This window comes from Coregonus clupeaformis, chromosome 10 (assembly GCF_020615455.1).
Source record: "Coregonus clupeaformis isolate EN_2021a chromosome 10, ASM2061545v1, whole genome shotgun sequence".
In the NCBI taxonomy this organism is placed as follows: Eukaryota; Metazoa; Chordata; class Actinopteri; order Salmoniformes; family Salmonidae; genus Coregonus; species Coregonus clupeaformis.
In genome coordinates this window covers 9102624-9122995 of record NC_059201.1, presented here as the reverse complement: position 1 = coordinate 9122995, position 20372 = coordinate 9102624, and the positions used below count along the sequence as shown (strand labels likewise).

The window sequence follows — 20372 nt, the reverse complement described above, 5'->3', positions numbered from 1 at the left end:
TAGAACCCTCCAAATTAACAAGTAGAACCCTGATCAAACATTAAATACAGTGGCTTGCGAAAGTATTCATGAGGTCTGGGCTTTGACTAGGCCATTCCAAGACATTTAAATGTTTCCCCTTAAACCACTCGAGTGTTGCTTTAGCAGTATGCTTAGGGTCATTGTCCTGCTGGAAAGTGAACCTCCGTCCCAGTCTCAAATCTCTGGAAGACTGAAACAGGTTTCCCTCAAGAATTTCCCTGTATTTAGCGCCATCCATCATTCCTTCAATTCTGACCAGTTCCCAGTCCCTGCCGATGAAAAACATCCCCACAGCTTGATGCTGCCACCACCATGCTTCACTGTGGATTTTTTTCTGGCCACTCTTCCGTAAAGCCCAGCTCTGTGGAGTGTATGGCTTAAAGTGGTCCTATAGACAGATACTCCAATCTCCGCTGTGGAGCTTTGCAGCTCCTTCAGGGTTATCTTTGGTCTCTTTGTTGCCTCTCTGATTAATGCCCTCCTTGCCTGGTCCGTGAGTTCTGGCAGGTTTGTTGTGGTGCCATATTCTTTCCATTTTTTAATAATGGATTTAATGGTGCTCCGTGGGATGTTCAAAGTTTTGGATATTTTTTTATAACCCAAACCTGGTCTGTAGTTCTCCACAACTTTGTCCCTGACCTGTTTGAAGAGCTCCTTGGTCTTCATGGTGCCGCTTGCTTGGTGGTGCCCCTTGCTTAGTGGTGTTGCAGACTGTGGGGCCTTTCAGAACAGGTGTATATATATACTGAGATCATGTGACAGATCATGTGACTCTTAGATTGCACACAGGTGGACTTTATTTAACTAATTATGTGACTTCTGAAGGTAATTGGTTGCACCAGATCTTATTTAGGGGGTTCATAGCAAAGGGGGTGAATACATATGTACGCACCACTTTTCCGTTATTTATTTTTTTGATTTTTTTAAAAGAAGTTATTTTTTTCATTTCACTTCACCAATTTTGACTATTTTGTGTATGTCCATTACATGAAATCCAAATAAAATTCCATTTAAATTACAGGTTGTAATGCAACAAAATAGGAAAAATGCCAAGGGGGATGAATACTTTTGCAAATAGTCCGGGTAGCCATGATTAGCTGTTCAGGAGTCTTATGGCTTGGGGGTAGAAGCTGTTAAGAATCCTTTTGGACCTAGACTTGGCGCTCCGGTACGGCTTGCCGTGCGATAGCAGAGAGAACAGTCTATGACTAGGGTGGCTGGAGTCTTTGACAGTTTTTAGAGCCTTCCTCTGACACTGCCTGGTATAGAGGTCCTGGATGGCAGGAAGCTTGGCCCCAGTGATGTACTGGGCCGTACACACTACCCTCTGTAGTGCCTTGCAGTCGGAGGCCAAGCAGTTGCCATACCAGGCAGTGATGCAACCAGTCAGGATGCTCTTGATGGTGCAGCTGTGTAACTTCTTGAGGATCTGAGGACCCATGCCAAATCTTTTCAGTCTCCTGAGGGGGAATACTCTTTGTTGTGCACTCTTCATGACTGTGTTGGTGTGTTTGGACCATGATAGTTTGTTGGTGATGTGGACACCAAGGAACTTGAAGCTCTCAACCTGTTCCACTACAGCCCCATCGATGAGAATGGGGGCGTGCTCAGTCCTCTTTTTTTCCCTGTAGTCCACAATCATTTCCTTTGTCTTGATCACGTTGAGGGAGAGGTTGTTATCCTGGCACCACACAGCCAGGTCTCTGACCTCCTCCCTATAGGCTGTCTCATCGTTGTCGGTGATCAGGCCTACCACTGTTGTGTCGTCTGCAAACTTAATGATGGTGTTGGAGTCGTGCCTGGCCATGCAGTCATGGGTGAACAGGGAGTACAGGAGGGGACAGATGTGTTGTTACCTACCCTTACCACCTGGGGGAGGCCCGTCAGGAAGTTCAGGATCCAGTTGCAAAGGGAGGTGTTTAGTCCCAGGATCCTTAGCTTAGTAATGAGCTTTGAGGGCACTGTGGTGTTGAACGCTGAGCTGTAGTCAATGAATAGCATTCTCACGTAGGTGTTCCTCTTGTCCAGGTGGAAAAGGGTAGTGTGGAGTGCAATAGAGATTGCATCATCTGTGGATCTGTTGGGGTGGTATTCAAATTGGAGTGGGTCTAGGGTTTCTGGGATAATTGTGTTGATGTGAGCCATGACCAGCCTTTCAAAGCACTTCATATTACATATTACATATTAGTCATTTTAGCAGACGCTCTTATCCAGAGCGACTTACAGGAGCAACCAGGGTCAAGTGCCCCGCTCAAGGGCACGTCGGCAGATCCTTCACCCAGTCGGCTCGGGGGGACTAGAACCAGCGACCCCTCGGCCACTGGGCACAACGCTCCCAACCACCAAGATACCTGCCTGCCGCCCCAACTGAAGTCAAATGATCAGCTTCCAAACAAAAAACAGGTTTACTCTAAAAAGACATCCGTACATTTAAAATACATCAGGGAGAACAATAACATGAGAAGTTATATTGCCTCTTTATAATGTGTATTATGATGCATGAATATACATTTCTACAGCCGGGGTTCATTCAGGAGGGTGAAAGATTCATGGCTACGGGTCTGTAGTCATTTAGGCATGTTACCTTAGTGTTCTTGGGCACAGGGACTATGGTTGTCTGCTTGAAACATGTTGGTATAACAGACTCAGTCAGGGACATGTTGAAAATGTCAGTGAAGACACTTGCCAGTTGGTCAGCGCATGCTCGGAGTACACGTCCTGGTAATCCGTCTGGCCCTGCGGCCTTGTGAATGTTGACCTGCTTAAAAGTTTGAGACTACCTCAATCATCTAAACTGGAACAAACATCTCGGTAACGGGTGCAATAAATTCAATTACTAACAGTTTAGTTTAGAAAACTGTATGTTATGTATCTTTGTGTAGCATAAAATTAATCAACCAATCAATGTACATGCAAAAACACACACAGATATTACAGTAAAACAAACAATTATGAAAATCTCCATGCAATAGAGCATGCTGGGAAATATTATTTTGAACCCTTCTTGCCTTCCAAAGAATCATCAAATAACCTTTGTCTTCCAAAAAGGGTTATTCTGATCAAAACGGTTCTTGGAAGAACCCTATCCCTCCGCAAATAACCATTTTGGAACCCTTTTTCTAAGAGTGTAGCTAAAACAATATATTCCAATAATTAACCACTTTGTCAAGGAAAAACACACCACGTAGCCAACAGACATCCAAATATCATTAACTGGGAGGGGATGATGTCATTATCTCTTGAGCATAGACCTGTGATTAGAAAGACAGTGATTATAATGTGAGTAGGCTGATAAGCAGAGCCAACAAGACAGGGCTCATTGTGATCTACACTGCATGTACTACAGGTGCTGAATGTATGAGAGCAGCCTGAAATAATGTATCTTCTCCTCAGAGAGCGAGCAATAAGAGGGCACACTGTGATGATGTGGTGCTTTAATATATTATGCCACATTGGCTATGGTAAAGGATTTATTTTCAAATAGAGAGCGGAGCAGACAGGAAGAAATGACCCTGACTGCTGAATGAAAGTGAAGAGAGGATTAGAGGCAGGATACATCCAAAGGTGGAATAATTGTCTTAGGCTGTTTAATTATGCATGCACAGAATGTCACGTATTCAGGAGGTGTTACCTGAATGGCTTGGTAAAACAATGTGTCCCAAAGCCATGATATGCAAAACTGTGCTGCACACTGAAATTAAAGGGGCAATCTGCAATTGCTACATCCATTTTTGGATTATAAATTAATGATATGGACCCATTGATTCATGAAGAACATAACTTTTAAATGCCTCATGAGTTTATTTCAACTGTTGTACCACATCAGAACCCTAAATAAAAGCTTGTTTTACTCTACTGTTTGTAAACAAAGTAAATGCAAACAAACACCATATTGCCTCAAAACATGGTTAAAACTATCATTTTGATATCATGGATGGTCAGTCCATGCATCCATGGATCTGTCTATGAATTTGAGAGTGGTTACATTTCTCCAGCCCCATCCCTCAGCTTGTTACCGAAACAGCGGTAGGGATTATTGTTTCAACTATGGATTGTCCCTTTAATGTCATATAGCTGATAACTTGGCTGTTAGTTGTTGTGTGATTGTCACAACCTCCATCCTCCCTGTGGAATGCCCTTATTAGGTTTCTAATAAAGGGAGGGACGCTAAACAAACAAACAAACCAAGGATCCGAGTGGGCTGTTCAAAAGCCGTCAGTGTTATGATGTCACTTGCTGGTCCCCATACAAGGAATCAGTGTTTATTTGCAATACAGTAGTGCTCTTTGTTTGTTAACCTCCAGCAGCGCTCAGGGATGTTTCCTTTCCCAAGCCCTGACCATCGAGCACAGAATGACATCCGGAGGGAGTTGGACTAAGGCCTCGCCTAAAGCTAACCTCTGAAGTGATCAGAAGGAGTTCTGCTAATAATTCCCAGGAGGCCAGAGGTGAACAATACAATCTGCCTAACAGGGAGCCAGTTGATTGATTGCTGTGACTTCCAACATCCTGTCATCTATCGTCTATACAATTATGAAAGACATTAATGGCCAATAAGAACGTTATCTCTTAGGCCCAGACATTAGTGTGTATCCTACTGCTTGAAGTTTCACGTAGAGCCAGTAGTGCAGTACTTGTGAGCTGGAGACTCATGACAAGGAGACGGGGCAAACATTTTAGGGGCATGGCTCTAATCCTCAAACAGCCAATAAGAGGCGGACTGGACTGACCTCACCAGTTAGCACTCTAGTGTCTTGGCCGACCCAGCTGTTTGAACTGGCCATCTCTTCCACTTCACAGACCAGCACTTATTCAGACTCTGAAGTGTTCATTTCTCCAGCATAGGGAAAACGCTTGGGACTGTCGTAGTGAAGGTAGAGGTTCTGTTCTATGGGAGAATCTCAGACATTCTAGACTTAGACTTCTGTAGAGGTAATTTGCTTCTTACACAGAGACACTACGGATATACAGTAGTATGCAGTCTGCCCTGTTCTGAAGTACCTCATTGAGAGGAGCGCTCCCCATCTCAACCTGTAGAGCTCATCTGGATCTAGGAGGAGCAGCTGGCAAGGTAAGATGCAACCATCCCACACACCCATATGTACATGTGGTTACTCTGCATTAGCTCTGAGAGGTCAATTTGCTCTTGGAGAAGCGTACTCATTTGCATGTAAAAAAAAAAGAAGAGTTGTGTCAAAGGAGATGGGGATTTTCTTGAAAGCATCTCACTGATATGTTTAATGTGACACACATGTCATGTTGTTATGTGAGTGCATATTCTGTTTATTGTTCATGCCCTGAAAAACAACAACTAGTATTCTGTTGATTGTTCATGCCTTGAAAAAACAACTAGTATTCTGTTGATTGTTCATGCCTTGAAAAAACAACTAGTATTATGTTTATTGTTCATGCCCTGAAAAACAACAACTAGTATTCTGTTGATTGTTCATGCCCTGAAAAACAACAACTAGTATTCTGTTGATTTTTCATGCCTTGAAATGCCTAGTATTCTGTTTATTGTTCTGAAAAGCATTGAGGAAGTGGTCATGATCATGACGGCTCACTTTGGGATCATTATAGTATTGAGCAGGATGCTTGAGGCATGGCTGCAATGGAAATCAATGGGGATAGCCTACTACAAAATAACAGGACAGGACCTGAACTATCACATTCATTCCTACCAAGCCTTCAACCTAAATCCCACTGCTGATATTGTAAGGCTTTAGCAGGCAATACTGAAATAACCTAACATTGGTCCAACAACCCAGCTTTTGTCCTGTGCTGTGATCCCCATTCATTTTTGTTAGTCACATATCCATTTGGCTTAACAGCCAAAGTCCTGGGGCTTCTGAACACTACTCTCACTCGCCTATCTGAAGTGGCAAGATGTCTGCGAGGGATTTAACCTTGAAGAAGTTAAGACATAGACCTTGTTGTGACACAGCCAATGTTCTATAGCGCCGAGCACATGTGCCACTGGGGCTTTTGAAGCAGCATGTTCTGTCTCGAGTGGCATGGTCAGGCCGCCCACTGGCTGCTTATTATAGCCCTTTAGCCAAAGAGGGGGCCATTGTTCATCTTGACTCATATTTCATCATCCATGCAGGCTGGCTGCATTTGATAAACATAGAAACCAGGTTCAAGTGGAGTCTTTAACTCACAGATTACTGGCCACATACTTTGCAAAGAGTCTGCAAAGTTTTCAGTCTTCTTGAGTAGATGAAATGGCCACCCTTATTTATTTCATTATTTATAACCTTGATGTGTTGATTAGTCATTAATACACATTAGTGTATGTCCTGACTTTCTCCTCCATTCATAAATGAAAACAGAATATAATTACAATGTCTTATCCGTGTGGGACTCAACGACCTCCATGAGCCCATGCACAGAATGTATGCTATGCTTGTACCCTGGCTTTTACCCTGTGCCCTGGCACATACATGTGCTGATTGAGAGACTGTTGAACAAGTAAACAATACTATTTTCAGACAGAGACATATCTTTGAGCTGACCTTTGTTCCCAGACTAGGAGGTAAAGTCAATAGCTGTAAGAGGACACCCAGCACATTGCATTCTCAACACCCATTTAAAAGGACAGTCCACTCCTGATAAGTGCACTTCGGATATGTGCAAACACCTGTGCAATACAGTTTTCAAGTCCCAATTCAATAATATGTTATATTATTAATGCTTATAACCGCATGATCTGGTTTAGTTCACTCTGTCACTCCAGTTCCAAGCCATTATATTTACTGTATCAGGAGTAGACTGAACTGTTCCATTTCCACAGCAGTAAGCTAAATTATTTTTCACATTCATCTGCATCTCACTTCTATGAAACTGCTCAAAATATAGAAAGTTGACTGACCCTCCCTCATTAATCCTAGCTGTTCCCCGTGAGAAAGTTATTTGCAACATGCTGTGTTTGTACTGCATACTGCACAGTTAAAAGAGCATGCAGCCTGGAGTCCTCATCAGATAATGGCTGAAATGTAAGTTGATAGGGAACACATTCTTCTTTTTAATTTCTCTGTCTACAGAGTACATCCACTAACAGGGGAACAATGTGAACCAGCATCAGGATACACATTTGGTCGAATTAGTCTTTGATCTTTGCCTGGTGCGGTGAATTACTTTAAGAGACTCCAATGGCAGCCTTCCCTATATTTATGTTAAATTCGAGGGGAATCTTGGGATACCAATTCCAGACTGATATACTGTGCAACAACGTGTAACATGTTGTATCCAACATGAATGGATCTGCAGTATAGCACATACAGTACCAGTCAAATGTTTGGACACACCCACTCATTCAAGGGTTTTTCTTTATTTTTACTATTTTCTACATTGTAGAATAATAGTGAAGACATCAAAATTATGAAATAACACAAATGGAATCATGCAGTAACCAAAAAGTGATAAAAAAATCAAAATCTACACTGCTCAAAAAAATAAAGAGAACACTTAAACAACACAATGTAACTCCAAGTCAATCACACTTCTGTGAAATCAAACTGTCCACTTAGGAAGCAACACTGATTGACAATAAATTTCACATGCTGTTGTGCAAATGGCATAGACAACAGGTGGAAATTATAGGCAATTAGCAAGACACCCCCAATAAAGGACTGGTTTTGCAGGTGGTGACCACAGACCACTTCTCAGTTCCTATGCTTCCTGGCTGATGTTTTGGTCACTGTTGAATGCTGGCGGTGCTTTCACTCTAGTGGTAGCATGAGACGGAGTCTACAACCCACACAAGTGGCTCAGGTAGTGCAGCTCATCCAGGATGGGACATCAATGCGAGCTGTGGCAAGAAGGTTTGCTCTGTCTGTCAGCGTAGTGTCCAGAGCATGGAGGCGCTACCAGGAGACAGGCCAGTACATCAGGAGACGTGGAGGAGGCCGTAGGAGGGCAACAACCCAGCAGCAGGACTGCTACCTCCGCCTTTGTGCAAGGAGGAGCAGGAGGAGCACTGCCAGAGCCCTGCAAAATGACCTCCAGCAGGCCACAAATGTGCATGTGTCTGCTCAAACGGTCAGAAACAGACTCCATGAGGGTGGTATGAGGGCCCGACGTCCACAGGTGGGGGTTGTGCTTACAGCCCAACACCGTGCAGGACGTTTGGCATTTGCCAGAGAACACCAAGATTGGCAAATTCGCCACTGGCGCCCTGTGCTCTTCACAGATGAAAGCAGGTTCACACTGAGCACATGTGACAGACGTGACAGAGTCTGGAGACGCCGTGGAGAACGTTCTGCTGCCTGCAACATCCTCCAGCATGACCGGTTTGGCGGTGGGTCAGTCATTGTGTGGGGTGGCATTTCTTTGGGGGGCCGCACAGCCCTCCATGTGCTCGCCAGAGGTAGCCTGACTGCCATTAGGTACCGAGATGAGATCCTCAGACCCCTTGTGAGACCATATGCTGGTGCGGTTGGCCCTGGGTTCCTCCTAATGCAAGACAATGCTAGACATGTGGCTGGAGTGTGTCAGCAGTTCCTGCAAGAGGAAGGCATTGATGCTATGGACTGGCCCGCCCGTTCCCCAGACCTGAATCCAATTGAGCACATCTGGGACATCATGTCTCGCTCCATCCACCAACGCCATGTTGCACCACAGACTGTCCAGGAGTTGGCGGATGCTTTAGTCCAGGTCTGGGAGGAGATCCCTCAGGAGACCAGCCGCCACCTCATCAGGAGCATGCCCAGGCGTTGTAGGGAGGTCACACAGGCACGTGGAGGCCACACACACTACTGAGCCTCATTTCGACTTGTTTTAAGGACATTACATCAAAGTTGGATCAGCCTGTAGTGTGGTTTTCCACTTTAATTTTGAGGGTGACTCCAAATCCAGACCTCCATGGGTTGATAAATTTGATTTCCATTGATAATTTTTGTGTGATTTTGTTGTCAGCACATTCAACTATGTAAAGAAAAAAGTATTTAATAAGATTATTTCATTCATTCAGGGTGAATCAGGCCTTCATGGTCGAATTCCTGAAAAGAAACCACTACTAAAGGACACCAATAAGAAGAAGAGACCTGCTTGGGCCAAGAAACATGAGCAATGGACATTAGACCGGTGGAAATGAGTCCAAATTGGCGATTTTTGGTTCCAACCACCGTGTGTTTGTGAGACGCGGTGTGGGTGAATAGATGATGTCCGCATGTGTATTTCCTACCGTAAAGCATGGAGGAGGAGGTGTTATGGTGTGGGGGTGCTTTACTGGTGACACTGATTTATTTAGAATTCAAGGCACACTTAACCAGCATGGCTACCACAGCATTCTGCAGCGATACGCCATCCCATGTGGTTTGGGCTTATCGGGACTATCATTTGTTTTTCAACAGGACAACGACCCAACACACCTCCAGGCTGTGTAAGGGCTATTTTACCAAGAAGGAGAGCTGCATCAGATGACCTGGCCTCCACAATCCCCCGACCTCAACCCAATTGAGATGGTTTGGGATGAGTCGGACCGCAGAGTGAAGGAAAAGCAGCCAACAAGTGCTCAGCATATGTGGGAACTCCTTCAATATTGTTGGAAAAGCATTCCAGGTGAAGCTGGTTGAGAGAATGCCAATAGTGTGCAAAGCTGTCATCAAGGCAAAGGGTGGCTATTTGAAGAATCTCAAATATAAAATATATTTTAATTTGTTTAACACTTTTTTGTTTACTACATGATTCCATATGTGTTCTTTCATAGTTTTGATGTCTTCCCTATTATTCTACAGTGTAAAAAAATTGTAAAAATAAAGAAAAACCCTTGAATGAGTAAGTGTGTCCAAACTTTTGACTGGTAGCGTAGGGGCATCCTGAAAATTGTAAGGGTTGGTGTGAGGTGTGACCCAGGTGCGATGCAGGTTAGACAGTAGGCAGAGATGGTGAAACAAAGAACTTTACTGATGGTCCCAAAGCCAGGATACAAAACAACGGACTTTACACGAAAAAGAAAGGTGGAGCAAATAAGACTCCAAAAAACAGGCTGACAGCCAAATATACGAAATACTAACTATGACTGAAATAATAAATAAACAGTGAGAACACTTCTCACGTACCTGTCCATACGTCCCGCCATCAGACACTGATTAGTATTGCTTGGCATAGTGAAACTAGCAGAGAAAACTGAGCAAGGGAACACAGGGAAGTGAGGGCATAAATACACAGGTGAATCAGATAGACACAGGTGACACCAATAGGAAGATGATCAGTCCTGACTGTGAGTGAGGAGGTGCCTAAGGTTGTCGGAGGATGACACCTAGGGGGTCGCTCCGGAACTGCGACCCACTCCTGCAACAGAAAATGTTTTGTATTCAAATGAGAAACACAGAAACTGTCATACAGAAAGAAGCCTGCTGTAGGTCATTGACTCATTGTATTACCTTTGCATCAAAGCTCTGTCTGAAGGACTGTATTAGGAGGAAATAATGAGCTTTTGAAAAAGATGCCCCACTTTCCTCCAGATCTTCTGTATTTAATCAATGCAATCACATCACCCAAGCTCAAGTCCTAGCTTAGCATCATTACTTCTCAAACTGCTAATCCTATGCTGTTTTCCCCACCACAGAGGGCAATTACTTCCCTTAGATCAAGAGTCCTCTCCGCAGAACATGCAGAAGCTCTAAATCATTACCCTCTTTATGAGAGCATAGCCCCGAGCTTCCTAGGAAGCTGAATTCAACCTGTATTCATGGTTTGATAAATGTGCACTGTGGTTGGGCTCCTCGGTGTAAACAATATAGTAAGCCATTTGACTCTGCAGATGGGCCTGTATTCATAAGCTCAGAAGTGAGGGGGGAGTATAATGGGCGGCTGTATTTACAGTAAAAAGAAGCTCCAGAAATGACACCCACACAGAGATTATTGGGCTTTTTAGGATGAATCTTCTTGGCAAATCAAATTGATTATTTTACTTGTGAAATACTAAGGATGAAGTTATGGATTCTGCGTTTCATACACTGGTAAGAAATAATCATGCAAATGTCCTAAAGGTGAAACTATTTAAGTCAACATTTCTTATATGATCAAGCCATTGATGTTAACAGGACATGTTCATGTATGCATTTCCCCTCTCTCTGTTTGATATTTAGTTCTTGTTGCTATAACATTAACTTTCAGGAGCACATTACCATGACACACCTGTGATACCTACCAGAGGTAGATATGCGTGGAGGTAAAGCATCCACCCTGTAAATAAACACATGCTTATCATTTGAAAGCAGCATGTGAAATCCTGCTGACTTTAACCATACACCATTGGCCCCAGTCATGCACACTTACAATTTTTCAAAAGAAATGAAATGAATCTGAATACATAAGACCCATTTTGCTTCTCAAATGTTGAACAGAGGCAACATGCATAGCACTGTATCTGACCTTCACAGTGAGGAAACAGAAACAGTCTTCCTTGAAAACCCACATTGTGAAACATTGTTAACATAGTCCGATTACCCCCCCAAAAAACATACATTTGCATAGTGCAGGATGAACAATACCATTCTCAGAAGATTCTCGGTTAACTGAATTCTAGCTTTGAAAACTTGATTAATCTTTCTCCAACAGGTGCCCATTGCTGTGTAGGTTCCTGTGCGCAGGAGCTTGGTGAGCAGAACAGCAGCCATGCCGCCTGCCATGGGAGGACCCCAGGGGTACACCCCTCCAGAGGGGGGCTGGGGCTGGGCGGTGGTGGTGGGAGCCTTCATCTCTATTGGCTTCTCCTACGCCTTCCCCAAGTCCATCACCGTCTTCTTCAAGGAGATCGAGGTCATTTTCGACTGCACCAGCAGCCAGGTGTCATGGATCTCCTCCATCATGCTGGCGGTGATGTACGCCGGAGGTGAGCTGGAGGATAGATTAGGGCTAGCCTCGTAATTACCAGACTGATGTCCGTGCAGCGAACATTCATGTAAGATGGCGGCTTGCGAGGCTAGAATAGTGCACCACTACCGGAAATGTACATAATAATAACATATTTTATTGTAACACCAATTAAATTGTAACACGTTACAAATGTACTCCAACTGTCTTTGCTTTCACAAACAACAAAGCTTGTATGGAGTGCATTTTTGTGGTTCATAATAATATAATAATAATATGCCATTTAGCAGACACTTTTATCCAAAGCGACTTACAGTCATGCGTGCATAATTATTTTTTTTTTGTGTATGGGTGTGTGAAGTTTCCGGTAGGGAGTCAGAGTGATGAGATAGTGTACCAGAAATTAGCTGTACGATGCAGAGTGAATAGGGGAGCATTGTGTAACAGACATTGGTTTAAAAAGTATTTGTTGGCCTCCTGAGTGGCGCAGCGGTCTAAGGCACTGCATCACAGTGACTGAGGTGTCCCTACAGCCCCGGGTTCAATCCCAGGCTGTGTCACAGCCGGCTGTGAACGGGAGACCCATGAGGTGGCACACAATTGGCCCAGTGTCATCCAGGTTAGGGGAGGGTTTGGCTGGATGGGATTTCCTTGTCCAATCGCACTCTAGTGACTCCTTGTGGTGGGCCGGGTGCCTGCAAGCTGACTTTGGTCACCAGCTGGATGGTGTTTCCTCCGATACATTGGTGCGGCTGGCTTCCGGGTTAAGCGAGCGGTGTGTCAAGAAGTTGTGTTTCGGAGGACGCATGGCTCTTGACCTTCGCCTCTCCCGAGTCCGTACGGAAGTTGCAGCGATGGGACAAGACTGTAACTACCAATTGGGTAAAAAAAGTATATATTTGTTTTCTTTCAAATACTTTGAGCGTTTGATTGCCTTATAGGTTTGGATCAAGGGATCGTTCCATTGGTTCCATTGAGACCAGACAAGCTAAAGTATTAATAGAAAACAAATACTACTTGAACCCAGACCATAGCTTGGTAATCCCATGAAGTGAATGGTCATGATCCTTTTTAAGTACCACTTAAACCTTATAGCTAAATCATTAAGCATGTGTCCCAAAACTTGTCCCACCATATCCTCCTACAGTTGCTGATTTAAGCTGATCTGTGAGACTTCGGAAACGTCAACTTGGCTTTCTTTTAGATGTTTTATTTGATGCAAAAATTAAACGTAATGATAGCTAAGACGACAAATAAGACAATGTATACCATCATCCTTTTTTAAACAGATACTGTAAATGCACCTTTTAACATGCATGGATCTGGATGCCTCTGTTAGGGATCCGTATTCTCAATGTACCTTTCAGTGAGAATGCATACACTCTTTATTTTGCTCAGTGGACTGTTTATGCACTTCCTATTCTTCAGTCACAAACAGCTCCAATAGTTTCCCACCCATTGACTATGATGAGTAAGGTCACCGGGCACCAGATCAAGATTAAGTGTATTGTCCCAAAGGAGACGCTGATGCCTGAATCAAACCACTGTCATTGAAATTAAACAAATGGGGCCTCTAGAATGCTTTTACTCTTCCATTGAAGCATTGTTCTTAACAGTGCAACAGTATCTGTCTCTACAGTCCGTGGATGGGGTTCCTCTCTTCCCAGTGTGCTTGTTAACGCTCTGATCAGATGAATGTTGTCCCAGGTGTCTTCTGAGGCTGAGGAGATGAAATGGCTTACGTGAGAATGGCAGGTGAGGCAGACTGTGTCAGCTGGTCTGGCTTCCTGTACCGACAGGGACTGGGTTGAATCAAATGCTATGTGTCAGACAGGTCAGACAGGTCTTCCCAGTGGAGCGTCTTTTCATCTGCATGACATTTAACACGAACAGACAGAACAGTAATCAGAGGGACTCTTCTTCTCAGACTCCTTGTCCCACAAGAAGAGGTCTGAGGCCGGATAGTGAATGGACTCATTTTCTCTCTAGGAGGGGAGATAAACTGAATGAACAAATCCCCGGGGTATGATGCTGTTTTAGAAAATGTCGTCTTTTTTTTCCATATTGATATTGTCCTGTAAACATTGTTATTAGCTGCACACTTATACAGCAGCATTTTTAGCTGGCTTAGTAGTAGTGCCTATTTACAATGTGTAAGAAAAACGACTGAACGAGTAATTACCAAAACACTGAACTCCTGAGAGGATTAGTGCTGATATGTTTCATGTGTCGTACCATGTACTGTATACAGTACAGAAGGTCAAGCTTCAGCAATAGCAGCACTTTATGAATAACTCTTTAACGAGTTCTGAACCATATGCCTATTTCAGTATAGAGGGGACCAGCACCATGTGGACGTACGAGTGGCGCAGTGGTCTAAGGCACTGCATCGCAGTGCTAGCTGTGCCACTAGAGATCCTGGTTTGAATCCAGGCTCTGTCGTAGCCGGTCTGTGACCGGGAGACCCATGGGGCGGTGCACAATTGGCCTAGGGTAGGGGAGGGAATGGCCGGCAGGGATGTAGCTCAGTTGGTAGAGCATGGTGTTTGCAACGCCAGGGTTGTGGGTTCGATTCCCACGGGGGGCCAGTATGAAAAAATCAAAAAATTAGGAATACACTCACTAACTGTAAGTTGCTCTGGATAAGAGTGTCTGCTAAATGACTAAAATGTAAATGTATGGTGTGGACTATACGTACACACATTTACATTTAGCAGACGCTCTTATCCAGAGCGACTTACAGTTAGTGAGTGCATACATTTTCATACTGGAGTACATAGCTGCCACGGCTGCCCCCCACCAGACCGGTGAATCAATGCTATTTATTGTTCAGCAGCCCATTCCCTCAAAAGTTAGCACTTAGCTCAGGCGCACATTCAGGACCTGCATGGGCGAAAGGTAGCACTTAGCTCAGGCGCACATTCAGGACCTGCATGGGCGAAAGCCAGGTCATTGGTTCATGCAGTAACATTGTCTCAGACGGTTCCCAGTAGTTCTCAGTTCTCCCACTCTAAGTGTGTTGCCTGTTAGTTGGGCTCTGGACACATGACTGCCTGGCTGGCTGCGCATGATCAGGAGCACAAGACTGTGTGGGGGCTGACCTCTGACCTTTCTACAGAACCAGAACACACAGGCCCTGTCAGACTCAGACCCTAATGATGTCTATGACCCAATCCTGGCAGGCCTTAAAACAGGGGTTACAGCCAACAGTGCACAGCATACACTGTGTTCTTCTAGATTGTAGCTCAAGTAATCAATGAGTAATTGAATCAAATGGCTTTAGAAAGCCTTTTTTTACATCAACAGCTGTCGCAAAGTAAACAACAGGAACCTGGCCTAGACCCCCAAAGAGCAAGCAGCAGTACAGTGGCAATCCGTACTCCATTTTGCATGTAGGCCTACTGGTGCTACAGAAAATGGGTTGTGTTGCTTGGCTTATTCAACTGTAAGTTGCCATAATTTAGTGTTTGTATGTCATCCATGAACGCTATGAAAAAATCATGTTATGGAAAATGTATACATTGACTAAACAATGGGACTTAATCCTCTTGTCTTGACCTCTCTTTCATTTCTTACCTATCCTTCTCAATGTCTTACATTGTCAGGATTGGTCACAGGCTTTCTCCTCAGACATTACTCTCCCTCACCAGCTCATCTTCAGAGAGGGAGGGGACAGGCTCTTTGTTGGTGTTTAGCCTCGCCTGTATTAGAATCTAAAAAGCCTTTGTCGTGTTCCGAGCTGGCAAATTAGTCTGGACAACCTCTAAACAAAAACTGTCACATTCCATTTAGGTTCCTTCCGTGGTGCCGGGATTTGGCAGGGAGGCTGAAGCGTCTTCCACATGGATCTTCGATCTTCGCTCCCATTTAGGCCTTGTTGGTATAAGCCAGACAGAGGGTGGGCATGCAGCCAGCAGAACTCTGCATGCCATCTAGGCATATATGTTAACAAATTGTAGTGAGCTAGCTGTTGTTAGGCTCATTTTATGGCCCATATTTACCTTGAATTTGTGTTGCCGAACCCTCTGAGATTTAGCCCAACCTAAATGGAAGGAATATGTTGCAGTCTAAGACTATAACAAAGTGGAGCTATTGTGAATGTAGCCTCCAAATCTTCCAGTAGGGAAGATGATAGGGTATGTAGTAGCAGGCTGTCGGCCATCATTGATTAGAAAAACTAAGAGTAGGCTATGTTGATCAAGTTATATCAGTAGACAAACTGTCTATTTTGACAGCAGTAGGAGGCGGAGTGGGACAAAGGTAGTGTTCCTCTTAATGTGATGCTCTCATCTTTCAAAATCAAGGGATATTATTTACTATTACATGGGAACTGTGGTAGATTACCCATAGGAAATGAGTCTGACTAAGTGTAACCTGCTCTACTGTTCTTAAGCTCTGCTAAGTATTCTGCTAGGAGACAGTAGAGTACTTTAAATGTATTTTTTTTATACTCAACCTCCCTAGCACACACACACATAAAATCCTGCAGAGGAGAATGAAACAGGGATTTACAGTAGCCTAGTTAGAAATGCTCTTTAGCGACAGAGCCCTCTTCTTTTGTCATTCTCTGCACATAACGTTAGGAATACACAAACTGTAGCCACACCTCACAATATCTTGTTTCATCGCGATTGTCTTCTTGTTTTCTGTGAGATTGCATTGCCAACTGTGGCTAGACCAGAGAAATTGCTGCAGTGCAGCAGTGAGACAAATCATTGCAGAAGTTGTGTGGAAGCTCCCCTGTAGCTCAGTTGGTAGAGCATGGCGCTTGCAACGCCAGGGTTGTGGGTTTGTTTCCCACAGGGGGCCAGTATGAAAATGTATGCACTCACTAACTGTAAGTCGCTCTGGATAAGAGCGTCTGCTAAATGACTGAAATGTAAATAAATGTAAAGCTCCGGCTGCACCAGTGTTTCTCAGAGCTGGGGCTTTACCGCCCTCTAGTGGTAAAATATAACATTTCTCAAAAATGGTAGGCTTTTCTTATGGTAGTCAACTTCGCTTTTTCACCTATTAGAGATTTTCAATCATGTTAATCAAGGAAATTAATTCAAGATGTGAATTTGCAATCCTCTAAAGTTTGACTAATGAGATTTCGATAGTCATTATGGTATAGTCAGTTATGCTTGGGCATATTTGCCTAAGGTGCATTTTCCCACCGTATGAACCATCTTGACTGTTTGCTTTGTATTTGTCACCTCTCAGGTCCTATCAGCAGTATCCTGGTTAATAAGTATGGAAGTCGTCCCGTCATGATGTGTGGAGGATTCCTGTCTGGCTGTGGACTGATTGCTGCCTCCTTCTGCAACTCAGTGGAAGGACTTTACTTCTGTGTGGGAGTGGTCGGAGGTAGGCCTCTTTCATGGTTAGTGCTATCTGAGATCCTATATGTTCATTAGTTCACTGTTCAATAGTTGCTGCTGTTGAGGAAATGTATCGCCCTCTGGGGACCTCTTTAGGAACTCTATCATCACTTTTTAGTATCCTGAATTTCTTTTCGGTCTGGTTTCATGTGTTATGTATAATGAATAACTAGGCAGTCTGATATTGGACTGAATTAATGTCTTTAATATATTTCAACAGGTTTGGGACTGGCATTCAATCTGAACCCAGCCCTTACTATGATTGGGAAGTACTTCTACCATAAGCGGCCCATCGCCAATGGAATCGCCATGGCGGGCAGCCCAGTTTTCCTATCCACCTTGGCCCCTCTCAACAGCTGGTTCTTTGACCAGTTTGGCTGGAGGGGCAGCTTCCTGATCCTGGGAGGCCTGCTGTTCAACTGCTGCGTCGCTGGTTCTCTCATGAGACCCATCGGACCAAAACCACAGCCTGCCGTAAAAAGTGAAGACGCTGCCAAAGAGAGTACGACGTGTGGGCAGAAGTGCAACAGTTTTATCGACCTCTCACTGTTCAAACACCGGGGCTTCGTGCTCTACCTCATGGGTAACGTCATTATGTTCTTTGGTCTCTTCTCCCCACTAGTGTTCCTTAGTAACTTTGCCAAGAGCAGGGACATCCCCAAAGAGAAGGCAGCCTTCCTGCTGTCTGTCCTGGCCTTTGTGGACATGGTGGCCCGGCCCTCTATGGGCATTGTGGCCAATACAAAGTGGATACGACCCAGGGTGCAGTACTTCTTTGCCTGCTCTGTGCTGTTGAACGGTGTGTGCCACGTCCTGGCGCCCATCTCTGTGGACTACACAGGCTTCGTTATCTACGCCATCTTCTTTGGCTTTGCCTTTGGCTGGCTGAGTGCGGTGCTGTTTGAGACGCTCATGGACCTGGTGGGAACCCAGCGATTCTCCAGTGCAGTGGGACTGGTCACCATCGTGGAGTGTGGGCCGGTCTTGTTAGGTCCCCCTGTGTTAGGTGAGTGCACACTTAATAATAATAATAATAATTCACATGTATTTGTAGTTTACTTATGCTCCTTGTTTCTATATAAAGATGTTCAATCATCTAACTGGTTTATTTTTATGAAAAGTAAAGACTGTTAACTTATGATACAAGTTAGAATTAATCTTTGTTTTGTCACAGGGAAATTCAAAGACATCTACAACGACTACCAATACACCTACCAGAGCTGTGGGGTGATCCTTATCATTGCCAGTGTGTTCCTGTTTGTGGGAATGGGTCTCAACTACCGGATGTTGGACAAAGAGAAAAAGGAGGAGGAAAGGAAGGCTAAACTGGAGGGAAAAGAAGAAGAGTCCAACAAGGACAGAGTGAGAGCAATTGACGAGACAAAAACTTCAGAAGACACAGTTTAACTTTTCTTGACATCAAATACACACATTCACATGGTATCTCAATACAGTCAATGAGATAATGTAGACAACAAATTAATTTGGTTCAAGTCCTTGGCAGACAGCAGTGTTCATGTAAACATATTTGTTCACCATTTCCACTTCTGTCATTGAATAATGTATTATTAGCATAATATGACTGGAGCAAGATACACTTATGTATGATAGAAACATGCAACTTTTTACTGAAATGTGCAGCCGCCCTGCGAAAACATACTCTATTTTACGAATCTGGAGTCCAGATAGTACATTTTCTGCATAAGTGTTGTGATATATTTTAGAATATTATTATATGCAGGTAATTTCTATGTTCATACTGTATTTGGAATTTCAGAAATCCACTTCAAATAACTGCAATGTACAGTTTTATTCTGTGAAAGCACTTAATGGATATACTAGTACTTTTAGAAGGTTTAATGAATCACTGTAACATTTTGTTCACACTGTCATGATGAATGGTAGGTTTCTTTTCTTTCTGAAAGCGTTGTTAAATGAATAACGTGTAGTCTCCTGATATTCACAATGTTCTTCAATACATCTTCACAACAATTATATTCCCATGTTGACTGCACAGCTAAAAGCTAGCCAGACCAATAACAACACTAAAGATAATACAGTATGAATATATGCAGAAACTGCTTCTCCAATAGAAATTTGGTTTTAGAACTGGGGGGGGGGGGGAATAAGTATATATATATATTTTTTAATCCAGTCGGATAAACACTCCAAACAGCCACTCGACCGCTCGGAGGCGTACGCATGGTCCTAAAGCACATCGTTTTGTATCACATTCCAATGATAAAACTGGGGGAGACAAAAATACAATTTCAGAATGTGGTGGGGGGGGCATGTCCCCTCTTCCCCGGTGAAAGTTGTGGCCATGGCTATATCGTTAAAATTCATGAAAACAAAAAAGTTTTTTTTTGGTATTAATTTAAGTTTAGGCATAAAGTTAGCAGTTTGGTTAAGGTTTGGGTTAAGGTTAAGTTTAAAATCAGATTTTAAAAAGAGAAATTGCAGAAATAGGCAGGGTTTAGATGTCAAAATGTTGCCATTAGCTAACTAAACTCATGCGTAGAAACACATAATCGGGTCTAACGGTCGTCTCGCGCCGAACTGCGCATGTCCAGGCTGTAAAATCAATGCCACTAAATCGATATAAAGTAGTTTTTTACAAAAAAAGATGTACGTGTCAGTTTGTCACGTTCACGAGGTTGGAATAATAACATGTTCAACTATTTTAGACATTGGCTTGAATCTAGGTTGTGCCTTTAGATTTCGAGAAAATTAACAGGATCTTTCACTTCTACCACTGACTTCTCATTCCTGGCCTGGTCATCTTGGTCTGTTTCGCAAGCGTTCCCAGAAGTCTCCCGATGTTGCGCCTCTGGGTTTAGAAACTCTTGGTGCTTTCAAGACAACTGGGAACTCCCCCCCCAAAAAAATTTTTTTTTTAAAGTTTGAGCTCTAATAAGATGTTTCTAACTTGGAATTCCGAGTTGGACGAACATTCAAAACAATTTTTCCCAGTCAGAGCTCTTTTTTTTCCCAGTTCCCAGTTGTCTTGAATGCACTGAAGTCGGAGATTTCCAACTTCCCAGCTGTTTTGAACGCGGTATCTGTGACAACACCCAAAGACAGTACAACACTGTTGAACTGAGAAGGGTGCAATTCGGGGCGATCCTGCATGTGGGCATTCCTGCATCTGCAGGAACCCCTCTTTAT

The 20372-nt window shown here is 43.6% G+C and overlaps 1 protein-coding gene across 1 annotated transcript; it reads left to right on the top strand.

Annotated features, from left to right (window-relative positions):
- The first annotated feature begins 4781 nt into the window (after nucleotides 1-4781).
- LOC121574901 (monocarboxylate transporter 1-like) lies at nucleotides 4782-19351 on the top strand. Its single transcript, XM_041887568.2, has 5 exons — nucleotides 4782-5092; nucleotides 11587-11860; nucleotides 17047-17190; nucleotides 17425-18210; nucleotides 18379-19351. Exons 2-5 carry the CDS (start codon nucleotides 11644-11646, stop codon nucleotides 18609-18611), a joined length of 1380 nt encoding a protein of 459 aa, XP_041743502.1. The 5' UTR covers nucleotides 4782-5092; nucleotides 11587-11643; the 3' UTR covers nucleotides 18612-19351.
- The last annotated feature ends 1021 nt before the right edge of the window (nucleotides 19352-20372 follow it).